The 26,140-nt window shown below is 39.5% G+C and overlaps 1 protein-coding gene across 2 annotated transcripts in view; it reads left to right on the top strand.

Annotated features, from left to right (window-relative positions):
• Nucleotides 1–5,035: 5,035 nt before the first annotated feature.
• Nucleotides 5,036–26,140, top strand: part of NAV2 (neuron navigator 2) — a 442,768-nt gene continuing 421,663 nt past the window's right edge. For both annotated transcript variants that reach the window (XM_051965599.1, XM_051965600.1), the window contains exon 1: nucleotides 5,036–5,342. In XM_051965599.1, the coding sequence (XP_051821559.1) occupies nucleotides 5,085–5,342 (258 nt within the window). In that variant the 5' untranslated portion in view covers nucleotides 5,036–5,084. The remainder of the gene's footprint in view (nucleotides 5,343–26,140) is intronic.

Below are 26,140 nucleotides of genomic sequence, written 5' to 3' on the forward strand. Positions count from 1 at the left end.
TGACCCTTTTTAAAATCATACACATAGTGAATGACAGAAGTGGTATTTGATCCTAAGTCCTCAGAATCCAAGTCTAGAATGTCATCAGTATTTCTTTGCAGCCTACTAATATTAAATTTGATTATCAGACTATAGATTTGAAACTAAGGAATCTATAAGATTTTTGGTCTCAGATCTTGATCAAGAATCTTTTCATTTTGTCCTCAGTTTACAGAGGAGGAAACCAAGACCCAGAGTTACTTCATTTGTCATTTTTCCCAATTAAAAAAAAAAAAAATCCAAGAGAGCATTTAGCATTTTCTCAAAGTTGTCTTCATTTGCATTCTCTACTTATTTAGGTATCTGAGCATCTTTTTCCTATGGCTACTAAGAGTTGATATTCTTTTTAAATTGCATATTCATACCCTTTGTGTTTCTTATAGCTATGTATCAATTCTACATAGATACTGATCTTTATCAGATATATTTACCAATATATCTTGACTAATATTCTTAATATAAGCAAATCTCTATAATCCCTATAATTTTGTGATCCACGAAAGTAAATTTAGACTTTTACAACCTCTTTACATCACTGATTACAGAAACCTAGCACAAAGTATTGTCAGGCAAAATGAGTGATGAATCAGTAGGTCTGGATCAGTTTTAAAGTTCAGTATATATTCACATAATCATTAAAAGATTGGTACCGAGGATTGGAGAGAATGAGACCTTTAACGGGCAGTGCCTGGTCAAAGGTCTTCCTTTATCACTACAAGAGTGTTTTAATGCTTATGAAAATAGTAATACATGATTGGTTTAGGTTTATGACAACAGATATAAGGAATTCCCAATGAAGAAATCTTCCAACAATGCCCATCTGTACTTGTTCTACAATTTATAGTTTGAAAGAGTGGCTAAGAGGTCTTAAGGGCCTTCCCTACCATTGCCCAATCAATGTATATCAGAGTCAGGATTTAACTTAGTTTTCCTATGTCTGAAACCTACTCTCTAAGCCACACTGCTTTGAAGGATATGATTTAAAAGAGAAAAAGACTAAGATTGCAATCCTAGTCCTTTGTTATGGGCCAGAACTCTGAAACAAGGATTCTTACAAGGTGTTAAGTCAGTAGGATTGATGAGACAATGGTTATCTAGTCTAGCATAGTGATTAATAGTTCTTTAAATTCAGTATGATTGATTTAATCTTACAACAAATAATGGTTTCCTAGTGATATAGTGATTGGTTTACACTCAGTGTAGAGCATATAAGCCCGGGGCCTCAGCCAGTCAGAGCCAGAGAAGACAAAGGACTGGAGGCTCAAACTTTGGGAGCCAAGGAGAGAGATTCATTCCATCTTCGGTCAGGCTCCTGGTGGCTCTCCTCGGGGACTGAGAGGCGGATTCATTCACTCCATCTCACAACACCATGGTGGCAGGCTCTCCTCCTGCATTTCCTCCACTGAGACCAAGTCCCGTCTGAAAGCCCTCCAGAAAACTAACCGAGCCTCAAGTGAAGGAGATAGGACTTTAAAGGAGATAATAAATAATTTGGACTTTAACACCTGGATATTCTCATGGTGATTACTCTACTGAAAAGAAGGCTGTTCCAGAGACCTCCAGAAAACCGAAAACCTTACAATCTTTTTTTTTTTTTTTTAAAACCACTTATGGCAGCTTAGAAAAGTCACTTAACCTTTGTGGAGATCACAACATAGAGAATAAAGCACTCTCTCCTCACCCAATCTTCCCCCCTCTCATTTTTGTTGAGAGTCAGAGATACAAGATGAGTAGGCACAATTATTTGCAATAGCATTATCTTCCACATCAAAGACTTCTGAACATCCATATTTCATTTCCATAGAAGGTACCACAATCTTTCCAGTCTCCCAGATTCTTAACACCTTCATCTATGTCTCAAGTTAAAATTTGGCCTTATACATTTACTAGGTATGTGACTCTCAGCAAGTCACTTTATCTCTGTTTACCTCAGTTTCCTCACCTGTAAAATGGGAATAACAGAACCTACCTCATAGGTTGTTGAAAGGGGAAAATGACATCATGTTTGTAAAGCACTTAGCCCAATGCTTGGCATATAGCATGCGTGTGTTATATAAATGTTCATTCCTTTTCCTTCCCTTCTCCCTCAATTGAAACTACTCTTTTTAGAGTTATAAGCGATTTTTTCATTGTCAAATCTGATGGTCTTTTTCTTCCTATTTCACTCTTTTTCTGTAGCACAGGGCACTATCTCCTGGATATTTTATCTTCTCTGTATTGTTCTGCTGTTGCTTTCTAGGATCTGTTACCTGTCTGACCAACCCCTTCTCACTCTCTGTGAATGGCTCATCATTCATAGGCTCCCTACATGTGACTGTATTCCTGGACCCTTTTGTCTTCTCTCTATCCACTCTTTCACAAGGTGACTTCATCAGCTTCCATGACTTCACATAGTTTACATATGTTTTTGGTACATAATTTACATATTCCAGTCTGGAATTTGTCTTTTTGGGTTCCAGTCCCACACCATAAACTACCTATTGGATGTTTTGAGCTATATGGCCTATAGATATTTTAAATTCAACAAGTCTAAAACAGAATTCAGGACAACCTCCTTCTTCCTATTTGCTCAGTTTCTCAAAGCTGGTCTTATCCTGACCGCCTCCGTTTCCCTCATTCCCACAGAGCCAATGCATTGCTCAATCACCATTTCTACTCCATATCTTTTATATTTCTCTTTATTCCTATAGCTACTACCCTAGCTCAAGCCCTTGTCACCTCTCTTTTGAACTATTGAAATAAACTCTTCATTAGTTCCTCTGACACATGTCTCTTCCCCACACAATTTTATCTTTCATACAGTCATCTCCCTCCTCAATCAATTCCAGTAGCCCCTTGTTGACTCTAGGATCAGTGATTTCATCCCTAACTCGTACTTCTTAAACGTCTGCATATAAACGACACATACATTGGAAGTGTGTAGGCAATTTTTTAATGGATAGGATCCAAAAATTCTGAAGAAGACTGGGTTAGAGATCCCCTTCCGCTCTAAATCTAGCATCCTATAATCAATCTCCCCAGCTCCCTATTTGCGATCTCTGCCAACTGCTCACTCCTTCCCCTCCCCCATTAATGCAGCAAGAAAAACCTGGGGCAGGCCAATGCATTTGAGGCAAAGGGCAGGGACCAAGTCAAACGTAGTATTGTTTCTCTGGAGTCGACCAGTGTCATGAATACTCTCTGGCCCACTTCTAATTACGGCGTCTGTGGTAGGTTGTAAGAAGGGGTTAGTTTAGGGCGGATGCTTTTCCTGGGTATTGTATTTGCCCGTAAATACTTCAAATAGTTGCAATGAAATGTGTAGCCTTTGAAAGCCGGGGAGGAGTAGATTTAGGGAGGCACCCTTCCTCCAAAGGAGTTATAGCCGCGTCTTTCTGAATGGGTAGGGAAAAAACGGTTCTTTCCTTAAATTTTAAAATAAAGGAAAAAAAAAAAAAAAAGGAAAAGAAAGGTGGGGAAGGGGGTGGGGATGAGAGAGGAGTGTTGCTCAATGGAGCAGATCGTTAAACCAGAATAGTAGTTGAGCGATATCAGAGATCTTATTCCGGGCAAATTCAAACTATAAAAGTGACCAGTGGAGGGGGGTTGGGGTGGAGGCGGGAAATAATAAACATCCTCCTGGCGGCTCGAGTGCTGCCAGGATACGTGTTTGAAGACGCATTTGAACGCTTTCGGCGGGGTTTCAGGGGCGTTGCAGGGACTCCGCCCCGGGGTTCTTGCAGTGCAGTGCCCCCTCACTCTCCTTAGCGGGAGAGCGAGCTCTGCAGCCCAGCATTGCACTGGAGAGCCCCCCGCATTCCCAAGTCTTGCTGTTGGAGTGGAGACCCCGCCCCTTTTGCAGGCAGCTCCGGGGCTTCCGATTGGAGCGCGGGCGGCCAATCAGCGGGGGCCCTGTCGAGAGGCTGTCAGTTTGCAAGCTTCTCGCGCTCCGGCTCATCCCCGCAGCCTTCTTTGGTAGCGCTTGCTGCTGCCGCGGCTGCCGCTGGTGCTGTTGCTGCTACCGCCGCTAACCGCGCGCACTCCGGGCGGCTCCGGCCTCGGACCTGCTCCGCTGCCCATGCAGGGAAACAAGTGGGCGCTGCTCTCGCTCGCTCTCGCCGACCGGATTACAGCCGATTGCTCTTCCTGCGCTCCTCTCTGCCCTTTAACTCCGTAGAGAGCGTGTGTTCCGACGCCCAGGCCTGGGAAGTGCTGGGAATTTGGTCCCCCCGGGATTTTGATTTTTGAGGGGGAAGGGAGGTGGTGGCATTTGTGAGCTCCATGTCATGCACGGACCATTCCACCTCCTGTGATTTCTCTCGCTTTCCTTCCCGGCCTCAGCAGCCCGGGCAGATAGAAAGATATTAAGACTAAGAAGCTTGGTTTTCTAAGGCTCGTGTCCAAGGGCATCAGTCACTCGTGTGCTGAGAGCTACATCTGCTTCTTGGCTAAGGCTGAAGAAAAACATCTTAAGCTGGAAATCCTGCTCGCTAGTTCTCCTGCCATCTCTCTCTCTCTCTCTCTCTCTCTCTCTCTCTCTCTCTCTCTCTCTCTCTCTCTCTCTCTCTCTCTCTCTCTCTCTTCGCCTCCCCTCCCTCTCTCCCTCCCTCCCTCCTTTTCCTGCGGATCTTTATTCCAAAGGACTGTCTCACTTTGGAGATGCAGTGACAAGATAATGGAAGTCAAAGTCTGGGTTTCTAGGAAGGAAAATTATAGGAAGCAGCCAGTGTCAGGGAAGAGCGGTTAAAACAGCCTCAGTACATCTATCAAGGAGAGAAGCCGACAGCGGTATCGGACCATAGCGCCCCGGGGCCAGCAAGATCAAGGTTGGCAAGCTAATAGAAAGAAGAGATCTGGGGTTTCTGAAGGTGTGCCTGCTTCTAGCTGATCATTATTAGCATCGTTTATTATTTTAATAAACTGGTTGGAGCTTCGTGGGCGAAGTAAGGGCTGCCTTTCTGCCTTCTCGTCTTTCCCTTTTGCCGGCTGCTGCTGCTGCTGCTGCTGCTGCTGCTACTGCTGCTGCTGCTGCAGCTGACAGAAACGTGTTAGGAAAGCAGAAGAAGATGCCAGCCATCCTAGTCGCCTCCAAAATGAAATCGGGACTGCCGAAACCTGTGCACAGTGCCGCACCGATCCTCCATGTGCCCGTGGCCAGGGCCGGCCCCCAACCTTGCTACCTCAAGTTTGGGAGCAAGGTGGAGGTGACCAAGCCCATTTATTCGAGCCAGATACCCCTGAAATCTCAGGGGCTCCATGAGCCTGCGGGGGATGGGCTCCCCCTGAGGAAGAGCAGCTCTGTGGAAAACGGATTTGACACCCAGGTGAGAGAGAGAAAGCTGGTTGGGGGGGGGCGGGGTTCGGGAATATCGAATAGCGGGTGAAAAGGGAATGAATTGGAAAGAGAATTAGAGTAACATGTGGGAGGAGGGGATGGACATCTTTATGATGGGTATGGGGTTTGGAGATTTGTAAGGGACATGGTGGTGGTGGGTGTGGCCTGAGGATTCCTTGGGGTAGAGAGATTTGTCTGGCTGAGGGTAGGCTACTAGGGAGGTGTGTGATGGAGGTGCTCTTGCACATTGGGTGGTTGTATGGGTGGAAGGCATATTAAAGGTATCTCTTTCTCCCATCTCTTAGGGAGACGTGCTAAGGTGTATTTACAGGAGGGAAATGTGTGCTTTTCTATCCTCTGGTAATAAAAATGAAATACTAAGCTAGCCAGTGACATGGTGCATTACCAGGTTGTCTAAGATGACAAGGGTTAGTTTCTATTTGTCGACTCTGGCATTGGTTTAATCTCCAGTTGCAGAACCATTTGAAACACATCTATTTGCATCTAGATGGGATTGCTCTGGGCATTGCTGTGAGATTCAGGCAAGCATCATGGGAGAGTGGGGGGAAAAGCATTTCTTCTGCTTGTTGAATGATGGTTGTGAGGGAGAATGTTCAGAGCTGCCAGTATGGTTGCTGCGATGCTGGACCTGGGATGTGCAGGCAGGCAGCAGTGAGGGTCCATGGCACACCATCTGAGGAGAGCAATCTGTCTTGATTGATTGACACCTCCCTCTTTAAGCTGATGTCTTGATAGTATGGGATGGTTTTCTTAGTGGTATCATGCATGAAGTCTGCAGGACCTCCCTGCTAGATGGCAGGTTATGGAAAACTGCTCTAAGAGAAAGGGATCACATCACCTACTTAGATTTGGGATGGCTAGTCCCCCTAATCTCTCCTAAGGAAAAAAAAATCATGGCTGCCAGTTGGTTCTCTTGGCCTGCTGCCTTGCTTTCACGGTGACAGGGTGGGGTATAGGCTGTGCTTTCTGGCTGGCTGACAGCAGAGACCTTTTGGGTGAGGTGGAACAGATGAATGTAACTGTTATACCCCAGAGCCTGTGGCATAAGCAGTCCTAGGAATACTGAATTATCCCAGCTGATTTTCTTTTGCTGAATGATCTCTGGGTTCTCTTGCTATGTTATTCCCTACCTCCTTTCCTCTGTTTCATTAGCCTTAGTGCTCTGGAAGTGGGTGCTCTGCCATGCAGTTTTTAAGCTCTTCACTTACGCCCTCCTTGAAGATTTCAGTCAACACCCCTCTTGCTTGGGCAGAAATGCCCCCAGATGCTAAAAGATGCTCACAGATGTGAGCTGCCTTCTGTAGATCTTAAGAGCAGTGTTGAGATATCCTGCTTCCTATGAGAATCCTACCAATAAGTGAGCCTTAAGATCCTGAGAGTAGCTGAGCAAGATGTTCCCTCCCTCCCATCAAGGGCCCCGCCCCATCAACTGCAGTTTTCCTCCTGATGACCACTGATGTCTGATATGTTGAAAAGGTGTGGAGGTGAGTCTTAAAGGCCGACTCCCACTGCCCAAGGAAAGGAGAACATTTTTTTAAACATTGCCCACAGGAGATGGATGGTGATAGAATCCCGAGCTCAAACAACAGCAGAACTACTGCTGTGGGAGGTTGTCCATGGAGCACAGACAGGCCATTCCTGCTGGGCTACTTTTCTCAAAGTTACCATCTGTAATTTCTACAATTGTTACCCTTTGCACCACCTTCTTAAAAGTATATGAAATGATAGGTTCCATAACCATTTTTAAGCTAAATGAAATGAGGAGGGTAGGAGGAAGTGTGCCTTGATTCCAGATAAGGCCCTGAGATAATCTAGAAGCCAGATTTCCAGCTCTGTGCTGAGTGATGATAATAATAGCTAACATTATAGACCACTTTAAGGTTTGCAAAGCACTTTGCATATCTCATCCTATCCTCACAACAACCTTATGAGGTAAGTAGCATTGCTACTTCAGTTTTTACAGGTGAGGGAACTAAGGCAGAGAGTAGTAGTTAAATACTTCACTCAGGATCACAAAGCTTGTAAGTCTTTGAGACAAGATTTGAATCTAGTTCTTCCTGACTCTCAGTTTAGTGGTCTATCTACTATGGCACTTCATTGCCTAAAACCTGGGAGAAAGCTGTTCACTCCCTCTTTTCATGGGACTTTTTTTCTTGAGACTGTAATTCTGTGATCCTAGTCTCTCTGCTGTTTCTTGTACTACTTCTTGTCTCCAGGCACTTCACTGCCTTTCTCCCATTCCTGAAATTCTCTCCCTCTTCCTCACTCTCTTATGGCCTTCCTGGCTTCCTTCTAAGTACAACTAAAATGCTACTTCCTACAAGAAACCTCCCTTGACTCTCCTTCATATTGGTGTCTTCCTTCTGTTGATCATCTCCATTTTATCCATAAATATCCATTTATGTTGTCTCCTCTTTTTGACTGTAAGATTCTTGAGAGCAAGAACTGTTTCTCTCCCCCTCCCCTGCTCCGTCTTTATATCCACTGAGTTTAATACAGTGCTAGCATGTAGTAGGTGCTTAATAAATGCTTGTTGATTAACTGATTTGCTTTATATAACCATTAAACTACAGAAACTTGGCATATACTATTTGTTCTTTTGATTTCCCTTCCCACTATTTCCATTGCCCTCTGTGAGGTTCCACATATAACATATCTTACAGAGAGCCACTAACCTTAGTGCTGGTACTTTACCAATTTACTTACACTGCTTGCCATGAACATGATGGGAGCATCTGAAGGCAATCCCCTGTGTATTTCCCTACCTACTTTAGGCTAATTCCACAACCTATATGTTGTAATGCTAAAAGTTGTTGCTGCTGATGTTTCTCCAAGGGACCATGACTCCAGGGAAGTGATGCTATGACATGCAAGTGAATTGGATTTAAGTGAGGGAGTGCTGTGCAAGGTCACATGCCTCACTTTCCCCTCCACAGCCATCTGGGTCCAATGACAAAATATAGACCAAGAAAACTGGAGATGGCCCTGAATGCAGTAGAAGACCTTGGCCTTTTAAAGTTAAGATCTTTAACAGGTCTCAACTTGATTGAGGACACATCCATTCAGTGATTAAGTCTAGGAAAGAATTGAGGCAAAGAATGACCTCTTTTACCTAATCAAAAAAAAAAATATATATATATATATATATATATATAGTGTCCCAGATACCAAGAAGGGAAAAGCAGAAGAGAGTAGGTTAGACTTTAAAGCATTATAGCAATAGCTAACAAATTTATCACACTGTGATCCCAATTCTAAAGTGACAGTAAAGATCTATATATCTCTGTAGTCTTTCTGGTGAACATGCTTCCCCTATGTACTTGTTGTAAGCAGACTATTGGAAGCAGTTATTTCAGAAGTCATATTATTATTCTGAAACCAGATTAGGCTTGAAAGTGGTAAATACCATATTACTTAGTATGTCATACATGCTAATAGTTATTTGAATCTGAGAATTTAAGTAATAGCAGAAAAGATTGTATGATTATCTTCAGTGTTGTGAATTGTGATGGTACGATTGTATTTCTTGATTTTATTTTCATATCACAAAGTACGAGATCTATTGGCATGGTCTTTGAAATGGGAAATGGTTTGCTTATCTCATGGATTTGGATGAATTCATATATAATTGCAGCCCTTTGCTTTATTTGTCCATGGAAATTGGGTAACGTGAATGAAAGAAATTGGGGCCAGCCAGAATAGTGACTTGAGACATCCTTCTGTATTCAAGAGAATGTCAATCATTGAGTCCAACAAGCATTTATTAAATTCTAGCACTGTGCTAAGCATTTATGATATAAAGGCAAGAGACAGTCCCTGATCTAAAGAAGCTTATATTCTAATAGGAGAAACCATGTATTAACCACTAGACACATACAGGATAGATATAGAATAGAGGGATAAAAACTTTAGAGAGGGAAATTCTAACAACAAAGAATCTGCAGAAGATGTTATTTGAATTAAATTTTCAAGGACTATAGAGAGAGTAAGAAAAATAGGGAGAAAAAGTGGGGTTAGATTATTCATATCAAGCAAGTTTTTCTTTTGTTTTGTCTTTTCCCTGTAATCAATGTATATAAATTGATTGACTGAAAAACCTTAAGGGGGACAATGAATTATGGATTACATCTGAGGTATTTGTCTCTGTTGAGTGCTCTTTGACCATATATAAATTCCTTCGATAGTCAGGTCCTAAAGCAGCTCAGTGCCAAGCTAGGTATGTCTCAGAAAACAAGGAAGGACCCAAAAGATGTCCTCAAAACCTTAGCACTACTGATTTTCTAACACAAAGTCATTGTTGCTCCTTCATTTTGTACTTTGTGCTTAAGAACCCAGCATATCTCAGTGCACAAGATTTTCCCAGGGATACACAAAATGTTCTTTTGTACGGAGCATGAGAGAATATAGTCACATCGGAAAAGCCATCCAGGTAAATAGCTTCCTCAAAGCCAGGGTGTTCCACCCCAGAGAGGCTTCACCCACTTTTCACCTACTAGCTTCCATCTTTTCCTTCTGACATAATCAACTTTACTATAAGAGAGAAACCTTTTAGAACCTAAGTTCCTTGAGGGCAGGGAGTATCTGTAATCTTGTTTTTAGTACTTGGTAAAAACGATTCATTTTTTGAGTTACTCACCAAATGTTTGGGATCTCCCTGCTTTTGTCTGCTGCCTATTGGTAACTTCAGAGTGGGAGAAGTTTTCCTCCGGGACATAAAATTTATGAGATAATCAGAGTTCATTCTGGGGGGAAAACCTTGTGACAAGTTCTCTTCTGTGCTTAGAATACACTGCTTCTTCATCTCTCATTTTTAATATCTGTATCTTTTAAGGTTCAGCTGAGGCGCCACCTTCCCTTATCCCCTGGGAGATTTCTGGTCTTCTTCATATTATCTTTAATATATTTATATGTATAAGTGTAATGTAAACTCCTTGATGTCTGAAGGTAAATTGTTAGGGATTTCTTTATCCTTATCTTCAGCCTTTCTTCTGTCTGCCTCAGTTTTTTTAATTGTAAAGTAATAATAGCCTACTTCCCAGGGTTGTGGTTAGAATAGTAGATTCTTAATAAATGCTTATTTCCTTTTTTCCCTTTCTTCCTTCCAGTACTTAGCATAGGACCTTGCACCTTATAGTTACTTAATAAGTATTTGTTTAAGTAAATTGAGTGGTTGGTGTCCTCCTTAGGGCTATTGACATCATTTAAACCTTTTAATCCCATTGCTCTGCTTCCTTAATTATCAAAACCACCAATCTTATCTGAACAAGTGAACTTGCCATCAATTCTTCTCTGTCTTTTATCCAAACCCATCTAAGACCTACTGTTCTAGTCAAGAGGGAAATCATGTTTTGGATTTTTCCACTTCCTCCCTATGAAAGTCACCTGGGGATGTCTGAGTAAAGTCTTACTAAAACTTTTCACTGTAGCAGCAGGATATTCCTGGATTGACCATCTTTTGCTCTCTAGTTACTCATTTTTCTGTGAAAGTTTGGACCTCTTTGAGTCTTTGAGACTATTCGCAGTGGATCTGAAATCTCATAGGGAGCACCTTATCCTAGATTCAAACTTAAAAACTAATGGAACTTAATAAGGACAGGAACAGCCTGGGGTGACTTCACTGGAGAAAGTAAAGTTTCAACTGCATTTTGAAGTTTCTAGAATGTGACTAGGCAAAGAAGAAAGCTGGAAAGCAGTGATGTTTGTGGGACGTTTTTTCCCCTCTCCTCCAATTTATCGAAGAAGGAAACTAGACCATTGTGTTGTCAAGAGGGATAGGAGTTCTACATTAAGGAGGACTGATGTTTAATTAAAAAAAAAAATTGAGGGAGAGAAAGGAGGAGGAGAGCAGTATAGTTTGACTGAGGCAGTTGTGCATCTAGGAATACTAGCAAGACCAAAGTTGAATGAAGCCATTGTTATTCTTTCATAGTCTATAGAAGAAGAGAGGAAGTCACAGGGGAAAAAAGAGCAAAGTCTATATAGTGTTCCAAATGGACTTCACTGGAACACTCTTCTTATGACCATCACAAAGAAACTTTGGTCATTTCAACCCTGGATCTTAGGAAATGCACACATTCCCATTGACATCAGATACAATTGTAATACATATTTGAAAGAAAGTTGCTTCAGAAATGTATATCCATCTTGGCATATTCGTGTCCTGAATGACTGATGGGATTTGCATTATTCTCCAAGCTCTAGATGATCTTTCATATACCATAATTCTTCACCCAGTGAGTAGGAAGGAGCTCCCCAAGTCAGAGAATGCAGAATCATAGGACGTGAGAATTAACTAGGACTTCAGCAGCTCTCTAGGCCAACTGAAGAGAATCTCCACTAAAACCTACCCTTTGATAATTATCCAAGTGCTCCTTGAAGACCTTCAAGGAGGGGAAACCATCACTAATTGCACTTTGGGAAAGCTCTGATTTTTAATAAGCTTGTCCTGGCATCAAGCCTAATTTGTCTCTTTGTGACTTCAATATGAAGCTCCTGGTTCTATTCTCTGAAGAAAATTGAACAAATTCAACCATTCTTCCACATAATTAAAGACCAATATTTCCCCCCATTGACTCTTGTCTTTCCAGAATAATTATTCCCAGTTCCTTCAAGTAATTTTCATATGTTACATATTCAGAATTGTTTGCCATCTAGGTTACCATGTTCCCAACATTCTCCAGCTTATTAATGTACTTCTTAAGTTATGGTGCCCAGATGATTTCTGATGATGGCTAGTACATTGAAACAATTGCCTTCCTCTCCTGGAAGTTACAACTCTCAAAGAAGCCCCAGTTAAAGTTTTTGGCTGCTCTACCATACTGCTGACTCATGTTGAGCTTTCAGTCCAGATTAATATGCTGTATACAGGAGAAGGAAGGAATAATTGTAATAACAATAAACTGACATCCATTGAACACTTTAAGATTAGTAGAGACCTTTAAATAGTCTTTCTCTAGTTTCTCATTCTGTAGCTTCTCATTAGGATCTTCCAACATGCCTCCTCTCCATCAGAAATTCAGATGGATTCAATTTGTCTCATAGTCACTGGAACCACCAGCAAACAGCTGTACAGAAAATTGAGTCTCTCTGTTAACTCTATTAATATGTTTTAAGCCTCACGGTGGAATAGACTAAGATCTATTACTTTTTCTCTGGGTGAGATCTGGGAGATCCCTATTGGATTCCTTTTCTGGTATATTGTAACACCTGGGCCTTTCCCCAAGAATGAATATTTATAGCATTGGCTCCCTTCACCTACAGCATAAATTATGACCATGTGCAAAGAATAGTTTTAGAGACAGGTTCTGAATTAGTCCAGAAATCTCTGTCTAGAAGAACACATAATAAGAAATACAAAATTTGTTTGAAGAACACACACACATACACACACACACACAACACACACACACACACACACACACACACCTTTTTTTTTTTAAAGAAGGAAGAGCAAAAAAGATGCTTTTAGTATTTTCCATTTTTAAGAGCTGATTGGTGTTTAAATTAAACTCATTTCTTAAGAAAGTAATTAGAGGTGATTGAAATCCTCTGTGGGTGTTTCAGAAGTTTAAAATAAAACTGAGAAGGCCACTGGGAAGAAAGATTCAGCAACACAACCTGTTGCAACTTGGTGCCATCGTGTTTTGATTAGAACTCTTACTTCATCAGCAAAATTGATTACAGTTTTAATGAGTGCATTTGTCAGGAGTTGTGTTCCCTTTCTTCTCTGTTTCTAGGTCCTTTAAGGAGGATGTATAGCATGATTATCTGCCAAGATGACAGAATGTTTAAAGTTCACATCTTATTTTTTAGTATATTGATTAATTATAAGACCGAGCTAAGGTTCTTGAGTGGTCATTATATTCATAATATATAGACAAGCTTAAGAAACAGCCGGGCATAATGGATAGAGAGCTAACCTTAAAGTTATGGAATAGCCTGAATTTAAGTCTTATTACTAACATTTATAGTGTGACAATGAACAAGTCACTTACTTTCTTACTGTCTTATATAATGATCTGTCTATAAATTACAGATGGGTTGCTAATCTATATTGATGGAGAGAGATTTGACACAATGATGAACTCACAGTTCTAGAACCCAAATATAGATAAACATATATATGCATAGAGAGTCTTATAAATTAAATATCTCATAAAATTAAGGGCCTGATGGAAGTTATTGGGTTCCAAATAGGGATGTCAAGAAATCCAGTTTCATTGGGTCTCACCCATCTTGAGTAAATAATTAAATACATCTCTCTTTTGTTTTATAAGATGTGATAGCTGAAGGACAATGCAAAGACATGTAGTAGTTATAAATTGGCTATAACATTAATAACAAGAAGGTACACTTGAGAAATGGCATAAAAAGACAATATCAAAGATGTATCTGTTCTCATTATCAAAGACTTATGTAAGGAGGTAAGCCACTTTGGGATCAAGAGTGAAGGATCATATATCGGGAACAGCTTGAGTTATGCTCTTGTATCCAAGAAATTTGAAAAAAAAAACAAAAGGAAAACCTTTGACATGTTGGGAGCTTCTCTGTGGAAGATGCTATAGAATAAAACAGAAACAAAAGTGAAGAAGATGTTGTGGATGAACTATAGTTTGACTGAGTCAAGGGAGAGTGTCCACATTTGAGAAAAACAGAGATCAGAATATTGAAATAAGATGAGATTGTTATTTTCAGTTTCTATATTTTATTTTTTATAATAATAGCTTTTTATTTTTCAAATACATGCAAAGATAGTTTTCAATATTCACCCATGTAAAACCTTGGGTTGCAAATTTTTCTCCATCCCTCCCATCCCTCCCCCTTCCCTAGACAGCAAGTAATTCAATATAGGTTAAACATGTGCAATTTTTCTAAACATATTTCCACATTTATCATCAGCATACATTTAGAAAGGGTCATTTTTCAGTAATGTCTGACTCTTCATGATCTCATTTGTGGTTTTCTTGACAAAGATACTGGAGTGGTTTGCAATTTCCTTCTACAGCACATTTTATAGATGAGGAAACTGGCAAAAGAGTTAAATGACTTGCTTAGTGGCCGTAATTGTCTGCGGTTAAATTTGAACCCAGATCTTCCTGCTCCAGGTTTGGCACTCTCTCTACTGCAATATTTAGGGGCTTTAGGCAAATATTTGTTTAGTTCTTGGCACCATTGCTGAATTACCCACCATGTGGATGCTCAGTTGAAAAATACTCTTTCTAAGGGTTATCTTAACCCAACCTCATCATTGACCACATTAATAATGCAGGCTCATATTTTAGAGAATCATAGATTTGCCTGGAAGAGACCCTTATAGATAAGGACACAGAGAATGGGAGACTACATAAATTGCCCAGAGTCTTATAATTATTATATGGCAGAGCTGGGCCTGACATTCAGGTATCTTGACTATTAAGTGTGCTTTTCCACCAACCCCACCCTAGAAGGACAAATGTCAAGAACATATCCATTAGTACTACAACAGAAAGAAGAAAAGTGGGATCTTTTCATCAGGTAAATGGGGGTACAAATCTGAGTGAAATTCTTGTCAGAGAGAGATCAAGGTCAAAGTTTAATGCTCAAAATAGATGGTTTCTGCAGCATACTGACTCCTTTTATAGGCTCAAACCCAGCTGTCACTAATCCAGTTGGCTTGCATTCTTTGAAGAATCAGCTTTAAAAACAGACTAACAAATCCAGGGAAGAAAAGTGCTGCCCTTCAAACCCCAAAAGAGACAAAAACAGATTAGATGGACCCTAAATTGAAACAAGAATAGCTTTCTCACTCATGAAAAAGTACTTGCTTATGTGCACACACACACATGCATAGGTCAAAGAGAGACTAGTAATCAGATGGCACTGCCAAGGAAAAATTGTTGACTGGCAAAAAGATTCTAAATAACTACATTGGCTTAGTGGGATATTGTTGATCAATGTGTGGGGTTTTGGGGGGTGCGGGAATTGCCATTCTTTCTAGCTTTCTGACAGCATTTTGATCAGGAATTGAAATTAAACATGCACTGAAATTTCAGTCAAATTGATTGACTTGCTGTTTCCCTTCTGTCTCCACACCTTTTCATAAGCTGTCCCCAATCCCTGAAATGCCCTCGCCTTTAACCTCATGCAGATCCCTGACTTCCTTCATGACTCAACTTAGGTTCTACTTTATAGCCAAGAAGCCTAGTCTTATCTGTAACCCCCACTCGCTGAAATACAAAGTCTATTGATGTAAAATATATTAAAACATGTTTTATATAGATAAAAAATATAGCTATGTGCACATATATAAGATATATATAACACAGTATATTTTATCTAAATAGATAGAAATATGTAATGCAGAGATGTATATTTCTCTATATAGTACATATATATTTCTGTAGTTATAAAGCATATATATATATATATATAACTATAGGTATATATACTACATATATTACAGTTATTATATAGATATGTAGAAAATTAGACAAATTTATACTTATGTATGTATATATATGTGTGTGTAAATCTAGATAGATAGATAGATAGATAAACATGGTTTAATCCAGGCAGAGTTGAGCTGACTCCTGAGACAGGATTTAAGAAAAGAGGTTCAATCAGAAAGTGGATGGAGGTAAGGAAGAGTAATACCTCTATTTTTCCATCTCGGCAGCACAGTGGATAAAGCTCAGGGCCTTAAGTCAGGTCCTGAATTTGAATTTCAGTAGATATAATGCCAAAACTGACTTAGGAAGACCTGATTTTAGATCCAAGGTACTAGCTGTGTGTCCTTGGGCAAGTCATTTAGCTTCTGCCTCAGTTTCCTCATCTGTAAAATGAGGATAATATGGTGCCTCCCAATGTTGGTGAAAAAGTAAAATGTAAAACATAAAGTTTTAAAGTCCCGGGTAAATGCTAGTTATGGTTATATGGTTAATACATTTATCAAAGATCTTAGTATGCATTTGGACATTCTCCTAAAAGCAACTCATATTTTTATAGTGCTCTGAGATTTACAAATGTATTTTTCACAAAAAGCTAGAGAAGGAGGTAATGCAAAATCATCATAAATGAGGAGGAAGATGGTCAGAGAAATAAAGCCTTGCTTAAGGTCACATGGCAAGTAAGTTGGCAGACCTGGATTTTAACCTGAGGCTCCTGATTCATTCTGCTAGCACATGCTAGATTTTTCACCATGTCCAGTACATAGTAGGTACTCAAATTTTTATTGATACTTTTCTAAGGATATATCATAAGGATTTATATAAATAGTAGGAGCAATTCAGTTCAAAGAAGAAATAACTAAAGGATGGTGCATTTGGGAGTGGCTTCAACTTGCCTCGGATGGATAAGTAAGTCTTGGGGTGTGATTTGGTTGAGTGGAAAGGAGGAAGGAGAGTATTTCAATCAAGTGAGGAAAAGGCTAGGAATTAGAGAACTGGAACTTTAATCTCTCTGTTTCCCCAACAATCTTTCCCTTTCACCCACCACCAAACCCTTGGCATCAAACTTCATACTACACTTCCAGGCAATGCCTTCCTTGTTCTTGTCCTTGTTGATTATGGACTCATCCTATGTCTTCTCCTCTTGTAAGTTTCTTGGATATTAAAAGTTCCTCATTTGGTCATCAAATAGTCCCTTCCCAAACTTCCTACCTCTGATAAGTCATCCTTTCAGTCGCCTTCAGTGATTTCACATTTGCCTCCTTCCATTCTCCTAAAGGTCTCTATGTCTGCAGCCCCTACAAAGTCTTTACTTGTCTTTGACTCATTTTATAGTTCCTTATAGTTTCACAATAGAAGAATCCCAACCTGAATAGTAAATTCTAAGATAATTCTTTCCATTGATGAAGACAGAATCCTGACACTATACCATACCATGACAAACTAGTTTGAATATTTTTCCCACCAAAATGACCAATTAACCAACTGTCTTATATAGAGACATAATCAAATTGTACCCATTTACATGGTGATTTTGGCTTTCTTCCATTCTGTGGTCAAAGGAGAGAAAAATCAGTCCCGCCGCTTCCTAGACAGAGAGCAACAGTTGGTAATGAATTAAACTTTTGTCAATGCAAGATAATAGCAAGTTACATGGAGATTTCTCAGGAAATTTATGTCACCCACACAAACCCCAAAGAATGACTCAGGACGAGTTGCCTCTGATTCCCATGAAAACAGTCCTGGTCTTGTCATTGAGCTATTTTGCAAACAACAGCCTGAAACCCCAGTGTGTTTTGTCTTTCCTTCTAAATGTGTGTCTTTATACCTTGGGAGACCTTCAGTCTCTGCCAACCCTACAGCCTCCAATGTGGGAGTAGGAGATGGCATGGGAACATGGCTTAGCAGAGTTCCCTCAGTCCCCAACTCCTGATTTCCCACTCCTGGCTATTTGGATCTTGGCTATTTTGGACATCTCTGAACGAAATCATTTTCTTATTTCTTTGGGGGTTGATTGGAAGTGCAAAGGCATGGGAGTTAGAAGTATTGATTTCTGGCTCTGACTCTTGTTAATTCACTCTGTGGATGTAAGTAGATCACTTAACCTCCATGGGGCTCATTTTCTTCATCTATAAATTGGGGGTGTGTGTGGAGAAGATGATCTCAAAGATCTTTCCAAATCTGACATACTGTGACTCTTCATATTTACTAATAAGCACAATACAAGGACTCCCCAAATTTTGGGTATAGTTTGAAGCTAGTAAGGCTTGATACTGCTCTAAGCCTTTTGGGTTGTTGTGTTTTGTAATAGTCCAAAATCGTATCACAATGGCACAATTTGTCCAACTGTGGCTGGTCAGACTAATATGAGTTTGGAAGGCTCTATCATAAGTCCTGTATAAATGACACTGTTCTAGGTACAGAGGGAGATCATAACGAAGTATAAAATATGGCCCTTGTACCATAGAACTATTCAAAGAAGGCAGAGAACAGCACCATTGGATTCAGAGATGATGTGAGAATATGAGATACAGATAATGGAGAAGTAGGTCTTGTGATATGATTTGGTTGAGTGGAAAGTAGGAGTAGAAAGTGGCAAAGGGAAGGTATTTTAATCAAGTGAGGGAAAGGCTAGAAAATACCAATAGAGTTTGCCTTGACATACTCCTCAGGCCTTTTCTCATTGCCTTAGAGGCGTAGAAATATCCTGTCTTTTCAGAATGTCATTATCACTTCCTTTGACTTGCTTCAAGAAGTCTCATTCATCCTTGTCATCAGCCTCTGTCTTTCTCTCAGCCTCCCCGTTGCCCAGTCTTTGCTATGGTGCCCCACTTGGCTTTGCCGCATCCTGCTGCAATCTGGGAATGATTCTTTCCCCTCTAACCGACTCTTCCTGCCGCATCCCAGGGTACCCCACTCTTACCACCCTGGCAACAGACTCCCATGTGTCTGACAGCTGGAAGGGCTCCTTTCACATCCTTTTTCAGCTTCTCATCTGGCCCAATAGAACGCCTCCATTTCATGCTCATTCCTCTTTGATTATTTTCAGACTTGGGAGTGACGCATGTTTCTACCACAGTTTGTTGGCCCCAAACACCCCAAAACTGTCAGCCTTTCCAGTTTGTGAACCACTTGTCATTAACCACTCTCTCTAACTGGGCAGGACCCTCAGGGAGAAGAGGTCAGTATAGGGACAGCTCCAAAGAGCTCATACTACCGAGGCAAATGGATTATAAGTAATAAATTCACCCTTATATAACATTTTAAGTTACAAGTCTGTGAGATAGATGGTATAAATATTTTCACTATTTACAGATGAGGAAACTGAGACTCCAAGAAGTGATTTACTGAAGATCACACAGCTCTTAAATATCTCATTGCTCCCCATCTTCTAGTCAATCTCCCTATCCTGGAACATCCACCTCTCAACTCAGTGTCTTTATCTAAGTTGTGCCCCATACCTGGCTTATTCTTTCTCTTTCCACATCTAGAAATAGCATCCTTATCTTTTTTTCAAAGCCCAGCTCACGGATCACCTTTTATTTACTGCAGGTTATTCCTTATTCCCCCCTCATTTTCCTTTTCCTTACCATTCCCCTGTCCCACTGAAATTGCTTTGTATTTCACATATACTTTATGTGAACATTTTACTCCATTTCCAGTAGAATGCAGGCCACTTGAAGTCGAGTCCTATTTAGTTTTAATTTTTTCTTTGTATTCCCAGAACCTGGTACAGCACATGCGCTCTCTCAACTGAATTGAATGGAAAAGTCAGAGCCAGAACTTGAATCTGAACTCAGGTCTTCTGATTTCCAGAGGGTTCTTTCTATTGTTCCAGCTTTCTTTCTATGGAGTTAAAATAATGCAAGGCAGGCTGGGTATTGTATACAATTCCCTTAAAATAGTCTCTCTTAGTCTGGTTCCCGAAGAATCCCTAGATTTCAGGACATCTGTAAACTTGGATCAGAAAAAAAAAAATTGCATTTTTATTTTCACTTAAATCTAACTAGAATTTGTCATTTCCTTCTGTTATTGAAAGATATTCTTCTAAAAAGGGGCTTTATCAGATTGTTAAAGGGGGTCCAGGACACAAAAAGGGTTAAGAATTTCTGCCTTAGACCATGGAACAGCAAGAGGCCCCATTAGCTTCAAGCTTATTCGTTTGTCCATCTAAGACATAGGCAGGAGAGAAGGGGAAAAAATAGGAAGGGAAAGGGAGGGAATACTTGCTTCTATTATTGGATGTTCTACTCAGAGCAGCTTGGCAATTTTAGAAATTATAAACAGCTTGCCACTAAATCATTTTCCCCTCTTTCTACCAAATGGAGCCAGACCAGTTTCTTTATTATCATTATCCTCATACCACTTTGGATTTGGATCAGTAAATTCAATGAGAAAAGTTAGCATTCTTCCTAGACCAAGCTAGAAGGTGGGCCTGGGGGCAGCTGCTACCTTCTGATTTCCTCAGGTGTAGGAAATATGGCCCAGAGAAGTAAGGTTACACAGCAAACGAGATGCAGTGACTTTAGCACTAACTTGGCTTAGACCCATGCTGTATTCTAGTATATGTTTTTATGTTATTTTTGAAAAAGAGAATCCAGTTTTTCTCCACTTTGGAGTTCATTATCAGAAATAAATGACTATCTGGGCTATGAAAAATGGGCTTTTATACTGCAGAGTATATGGCTCTTTCTGATCACTCTTTTATTCCCCTGTTATTACAGGTCTGAACTTGTTTCTTTTCTGGGGCAGCAAGCAGAAATAAATATACATTTGACCCATTCCCTAGAAATGTTTACCTGGCTAAAAATATTCTAGCTGGGTATTATTTTTAGAGGGATTTATATTCGAAGTATATAAATTGCCAACTTTGATGTGTATTATTAGGCATGAACTATTCGTACATTTTATAACAGGAAGCTTCTGGTTTTCCATTGAGGAGAACTGGAACTGAGTCAGAAACTTGCCATTTGAAAATCCCTAATGTTATAACTCAATTGCTGTCTTCAAAAGCATTTTGTCATAGACCTTTAGTAATTTGACCATTGGATGACTGGAAAGCCATCAACCGTTCACTGAGTTCATTTGGAGATCCTGCCATGTTTTAAAGGAGGTCTCCCCTAACCTTTCTCTCCACAGGCTTGTGACATTTTGCAATGTGTTGCCTTTGGATTGGTCTATGATCAGACCTAGTGCTTATTTTAGAATTGGAAGGAGAGAAGAGACATCAATAAAATAATACTGAGTGGAAATACATTTTGTGGTTTTAAAATATCTGCCCTGGTTAGGAGAGATTACTTCTGTGTGTATGTGCTTTTTTTTTTGAAAATCACTTGCAGTTTTTTTCTTCCAGACAATTGGAAAGTGCTGGTGGGAAGGAAGCTTAGGGTTAGAGAAAGTCACTACCAGCCAGTGCATCCCATTCCATTCTTGTAGACCACTCTGAAATCTGTTTCTTTGTCATTCACAGCCATTGGTTCAGCACCTGGTTTTCTCCCCACTTATCTGAATGCTCCTTTTTAATCTCACATTACCACAGGATTTCGAATTTGGAAGATACTTTGTACAGCCACATAATCCAATCCAAACCGCACCAGTGGTTGTGCAACCTTTGTTTGAAGATATCCAGTCCAAGCAGGGGAAATGTTCTACCTCTTAAGACAGTTCAGGTTCATTTCTGGACTGTCTTAATTTTTAGGAAGCCTTTCCTGACATTAAGCCAGAATTTGCCTTTGTGTAGCTTCCATCAATTGCTCCTGATTCTTTCAAACACAAAAAGGATTCTCTCTCTTTCACATATCAGCATTTCAAATTCTTGGCCATGGAAGTCATGTTCTATATCTCCACCAGTTCTTTCAACCAGTCCTCATATGGCATAGGCTGAAGGTCCTACTTAACTTTTTGAGGATTAATAAACTCTCCTCTTTATTAATATATTAAAGTTCATAGACTAGAACTGAACACAGCATGATCTGACTAGAACAGGATGGCAAGGCTATTGCCTTTCTCTCCTTTGCTAGTTTTTTTTTTTTTTTTTTTTTGCTTTTGCCCTTTAAATGACTATCCCTACCAGGCTCTGTCCTCTGCCATTTCTCTTTTCCTTCTCATATATTTTTTTTAAAAAGAAGACCCAGTTTAGTCTCCACTTTGGAGTTCATTATTAGGAATAAAAGACTATCTGGGTTATGAGAAAATGGGCGTTTACCTACAGGGTTTATGACTCTTTCTGATCATTCTTTTATTCCCTAGTTATTACAGTTCTGGACTTGTTTACTTTCTAGGGGAACAAGCAGAAATAAATATACATTTGACCCATTCCCTAGAAATATTTACCTGGCTAAAAATATTGATGTCATCTAGGCCCATAATTATCGTAATCACATCTATGCAGATGACTCCCAAATCTATATATTCAACCCAAATCTGCCCCTTTAGTCCCACATCTACAGATAACTATAGACATTTCTACCTTAAAATCAACATGTCCAAAACTGAATTCCTCATTTTCCAACAAAATCTGTACTTCTTTCCAATTTCCCAATTTCTGTTGACAGTATCACCATTATCCCAGTCATCCAGGTTTGTAAACTTAGACTAATTTTTGACATCGAATCAGCAAATTTTGTTGCTTCTACCTCCAAAACATCTCTCACCCTGTGTCCATTCATACTTCAGCCTCTGATAACAACTTCATCACCTTGGACATGGGCTCTTTTATTAGCTACTTAACACCACCTCTCCCCCAATCAATTCTGCTTTGGGTTCTAATTATGTGCATGTCTTATCCGTATATCTGATTGTAAGCTCTCTGAGGGCAGAAATTAAATTGTTAATCATTTCTGTCCCCAGATCTTAGTATAGTGTCTTGCATGTCTAGACATTGCTGTGAGAAATCCCCAGGGAGGAAACTGTCTCTGCCATAGAAGAAGCTGTACTGCATTATATTGTCCTTGGGTGGACTTCAGGGAGAATGGAAGGTTAAATGTCTCACCCATAGTCACACAGAAAAGAATGCAAAATGGTAATACTTGAAGCTAAATCTTCCTAACCCTATGACTGACTTGCTTTCCACTACACTGGGCTGCAACTTACTTTGAACATAGTAGATGCTCATTAACTGGTTCTGAGGCCAAACAGAAAAAGTCTACCACCTCTTCCAGTTACCAACTCTTCACAGCATGGATCCCTTCACCATTCTGATCATCTTCCTTTTGGACACATTCCAGCTTGTCCACTTCCTTCCTAGAATATGAACTAGGTATTCTAGATGTGATCTGAGCAGGGAAGACTTAAGGGGCACCGCAACTCTGTTCAAATACCGTTTCTCTTAATGGCACTCACAACACTTTTCTGCCTCTCACCTAGCAACATTGACATCTATTTAGCTCCCTAAAACTCCTAAAATGCATATAATACATATTTTGTGTATATATGTATATTTTAACTCCATCTACCAGATTATAAGCTTCTTGACAATAGGGAACATGACTTATTTGTCTTTGTATCTGTCCCATTACCTAGCACCATGCAGTGTATGTGTTAAATGCTTAAATGATTAATATATGCTGATTGAATTGATTTGAATTGAATTCTTCCACTATTTTCATGTGATTTGCTGGTTGTTTTTCCTCCTGCTTTCTTATTATATTATTATTGTGAGGGATAGCTCAGTGAGTAGGTCAAGGGGAAGGAAAACTATATTTAGAGATAAAGTTTAAAAACCAAACATATTTTAAAAATAGATTGTAAAAAAAGGGAACACTGTTGGTGCAGAATTGTGAATCGTTGAGATTTGTCTTATGGACTTTTTGAGGTTCCCCTTTCTTTTTAAAATCATCATCATTCATTCAAGAACTCTCCCTAACGAAAAGCAGAAGGATATCCTTGTCTAAAAGGTAGGGGGTATTTCATCTGTCCTTGTGGAGTCCTGTGATGATGGAAAATCCAGTTCCCCATTGGAATTTGTTTCTGTGCTAGATTGTTCTGTGCTGATGGAAGTTGGGGATAATGACATCCTTCAGTTGGGTTGACAGTGAGCTCAATCACAGGCTATCATTGCCATGATCTATTAAATCTTTCTGGGATTCTTTAGTAATAGCAGACAGTAGTCATTGTTTTCTGATCACTTTTCATTTCCCAAAGTTCTTGGGTGCTTTGAATTCTCTGTTCCTACCTCTAGATTTCAGGCAAATATATGAAGTTGTGCTAACACTTCTTTGAAAAGATGCTTCTCCTGCTCATATATGCATTTGTAATTAGCAGACATGTAACAATGTGGAAGTCTCAATATTATGATTTATTATCAATAAATATTTGATTTGTATACCCATTTTATATACCTACATATCTGAGGTTACATAAAAATTTCTTGAGCAAAATTTGTCTGGCAGTGTGGTGATAGCACCTCATCCTCCCCCAGATTGTTTTAGGTCATCATAGCTCCACCTGGGTATCTGAAAGGGATTATTAAAATTACTTGGGCCTCCTACCTGAAACATCTACACTCCTAAACTGCCCACTCACTGACCCTAGTCTTGCTTTTTGGGGTCCAAGAAAAGATGTCTTTCTTCATCTTCCAGGCTCTGAAGATCTCTCTCTCTCTCTCATATATATATATGTTTGTGTGTGTTTATGTGTGTGTGTGTGTGTGTGTGTATGTGTATATATATATATATATATAGATAGATATGTTTTTTTTTAATTTCTTTTTTATTATAGCTTTTTATTTACAAGATAGATGCATAGGTAATTTTTCAGCATTGACAGTTGCAAATCCTTTTGTTCCAACTTTTTCCCTCCTTCCCCTCACCCCTTCCCCCAGATGGCAGGTTGACCAATACATGTTAAATATATTAAAGTGTAAGTTAAATACTATATATATATATGAGAATACTGATTTCTTGTCTTTCCTTTTGTAATTGAAACACTTGAAATTCTTCTAAATAATTTTCAAGTATTTTAATAAGCAGATGTGTTCCATAACATAGTAGTTGATCTCTTTTGAATTTATTGCATCTTCTTAATAATTTTTCAAATGTGTGACAGTCCTTCACAATGGCAGACAAATGGCAATGTCCTTAATGTCACTTCTCTTATTCTAGACAATATTCCTTTAAAAATTTTGATCACATGGTCTAATTAGTTTTCTATTGCCTTTGGTAGGTGCCTCTTAATAAGGACAGGAGAATGAGCTTTCATTCTGCTGAATTTATTTGATTAATTTCAATTTAACAGTCATTTATGAAATGAATGCCAATTATGTTCCAGAATGTACCTACATTTCATAGAGTTAACCTTTCCTCGAAACAGAATGTCATGAAATGTTGTCTCAAAGGTTTGTACTTAATATCTGAGGCATTTTTTAAAACTCCTGTAACATTCTGAGCTGTTTAAAAACTGTTGGCATGGTCACTGGTACCATAGAAACCACTGCTTAAGTAAAGAAGCTTTCTTTGCTCAGCCAAAACTGGGCTACTTTAGGATGGAGGAGAAGATTGGGTAATGTGGGAGCAAACTTCATTCTTAATTTAGGAATATGTCATCTTTGTCTTACTCTATCTCATCATTTTTAATCAGGTTAAAATGATAGAATGACAGGATTGGAAGCGACTTTGGGGATCAAGTAGCCCATCCCCCTTGTTTTACAGATAATGGGAGGGAAGCTTATTAAAGGGAAATGACTTGCTTAGCCTCTATATTAGGGTCACATGCCTAGCTCATGGCAGAGAGAGATAAGAATCCAGGAATCCAGCTCTTTCCACAATACCATGGGGTTGCATGTGGAAAGATAAAAGTATGATTCAAACATGAGTAATAACAGTGAATGAAACTGTCATTCGAATACAGAGACATCAGTGTCTTCTTTTAATAGGTATTTATTGGTTTCTGATTATTTGTGTAACATAGGTACTATTGTGTAGTGAAATACATTTAAGACACATTTCATGCCCTCCAGGAAAGTTAAATAACAATAAAAGACAATAGATAATAAAATGTCAAATGAATGGTACACTTACTGTGTGCTATAGGAGATCAGAAGCTGAAGAGCATATTATAAATTCATTGTAGAAGGCTTGATGGTGGAGGAGAGACCTGAGCCAACTCTCGAATCATGTTTTGGTTTAAAGAGGAGGAGAAAGGACATAGAAGATTTTAGAAGAAACCAGTGGTAAAGTGGAGAGTATTGTTTTTGGAGTCAATAGAGCTGAGTCTAAATTTTACTTCTGAAAGAATCTGTGTAATATGAAGCAAATCATTGCACCACCCTGGGTCTTAGTTTCCTTATTTATAAAAGATTGACAGTGGACTACGTGAGACTACCCAGAGAGACTACCCAATTCTA

The sequence above is a fragment of the Antechinus flavipes genome, chromosome 6, assembly GCF_016432865.1.
Source record: "Antechinus flavipes isolate AdamAnt ecotype Samford, QLD, Australia chromosome 6, AdamAnt_v2, whole genome shotgun sequence".
Lineage (NCBI taxonomy): Eukaryota > Metazoa > Chordata > Mammalia > Dasyuromorphia > Dasyuridae > Antechinus > Antechinus flavipes.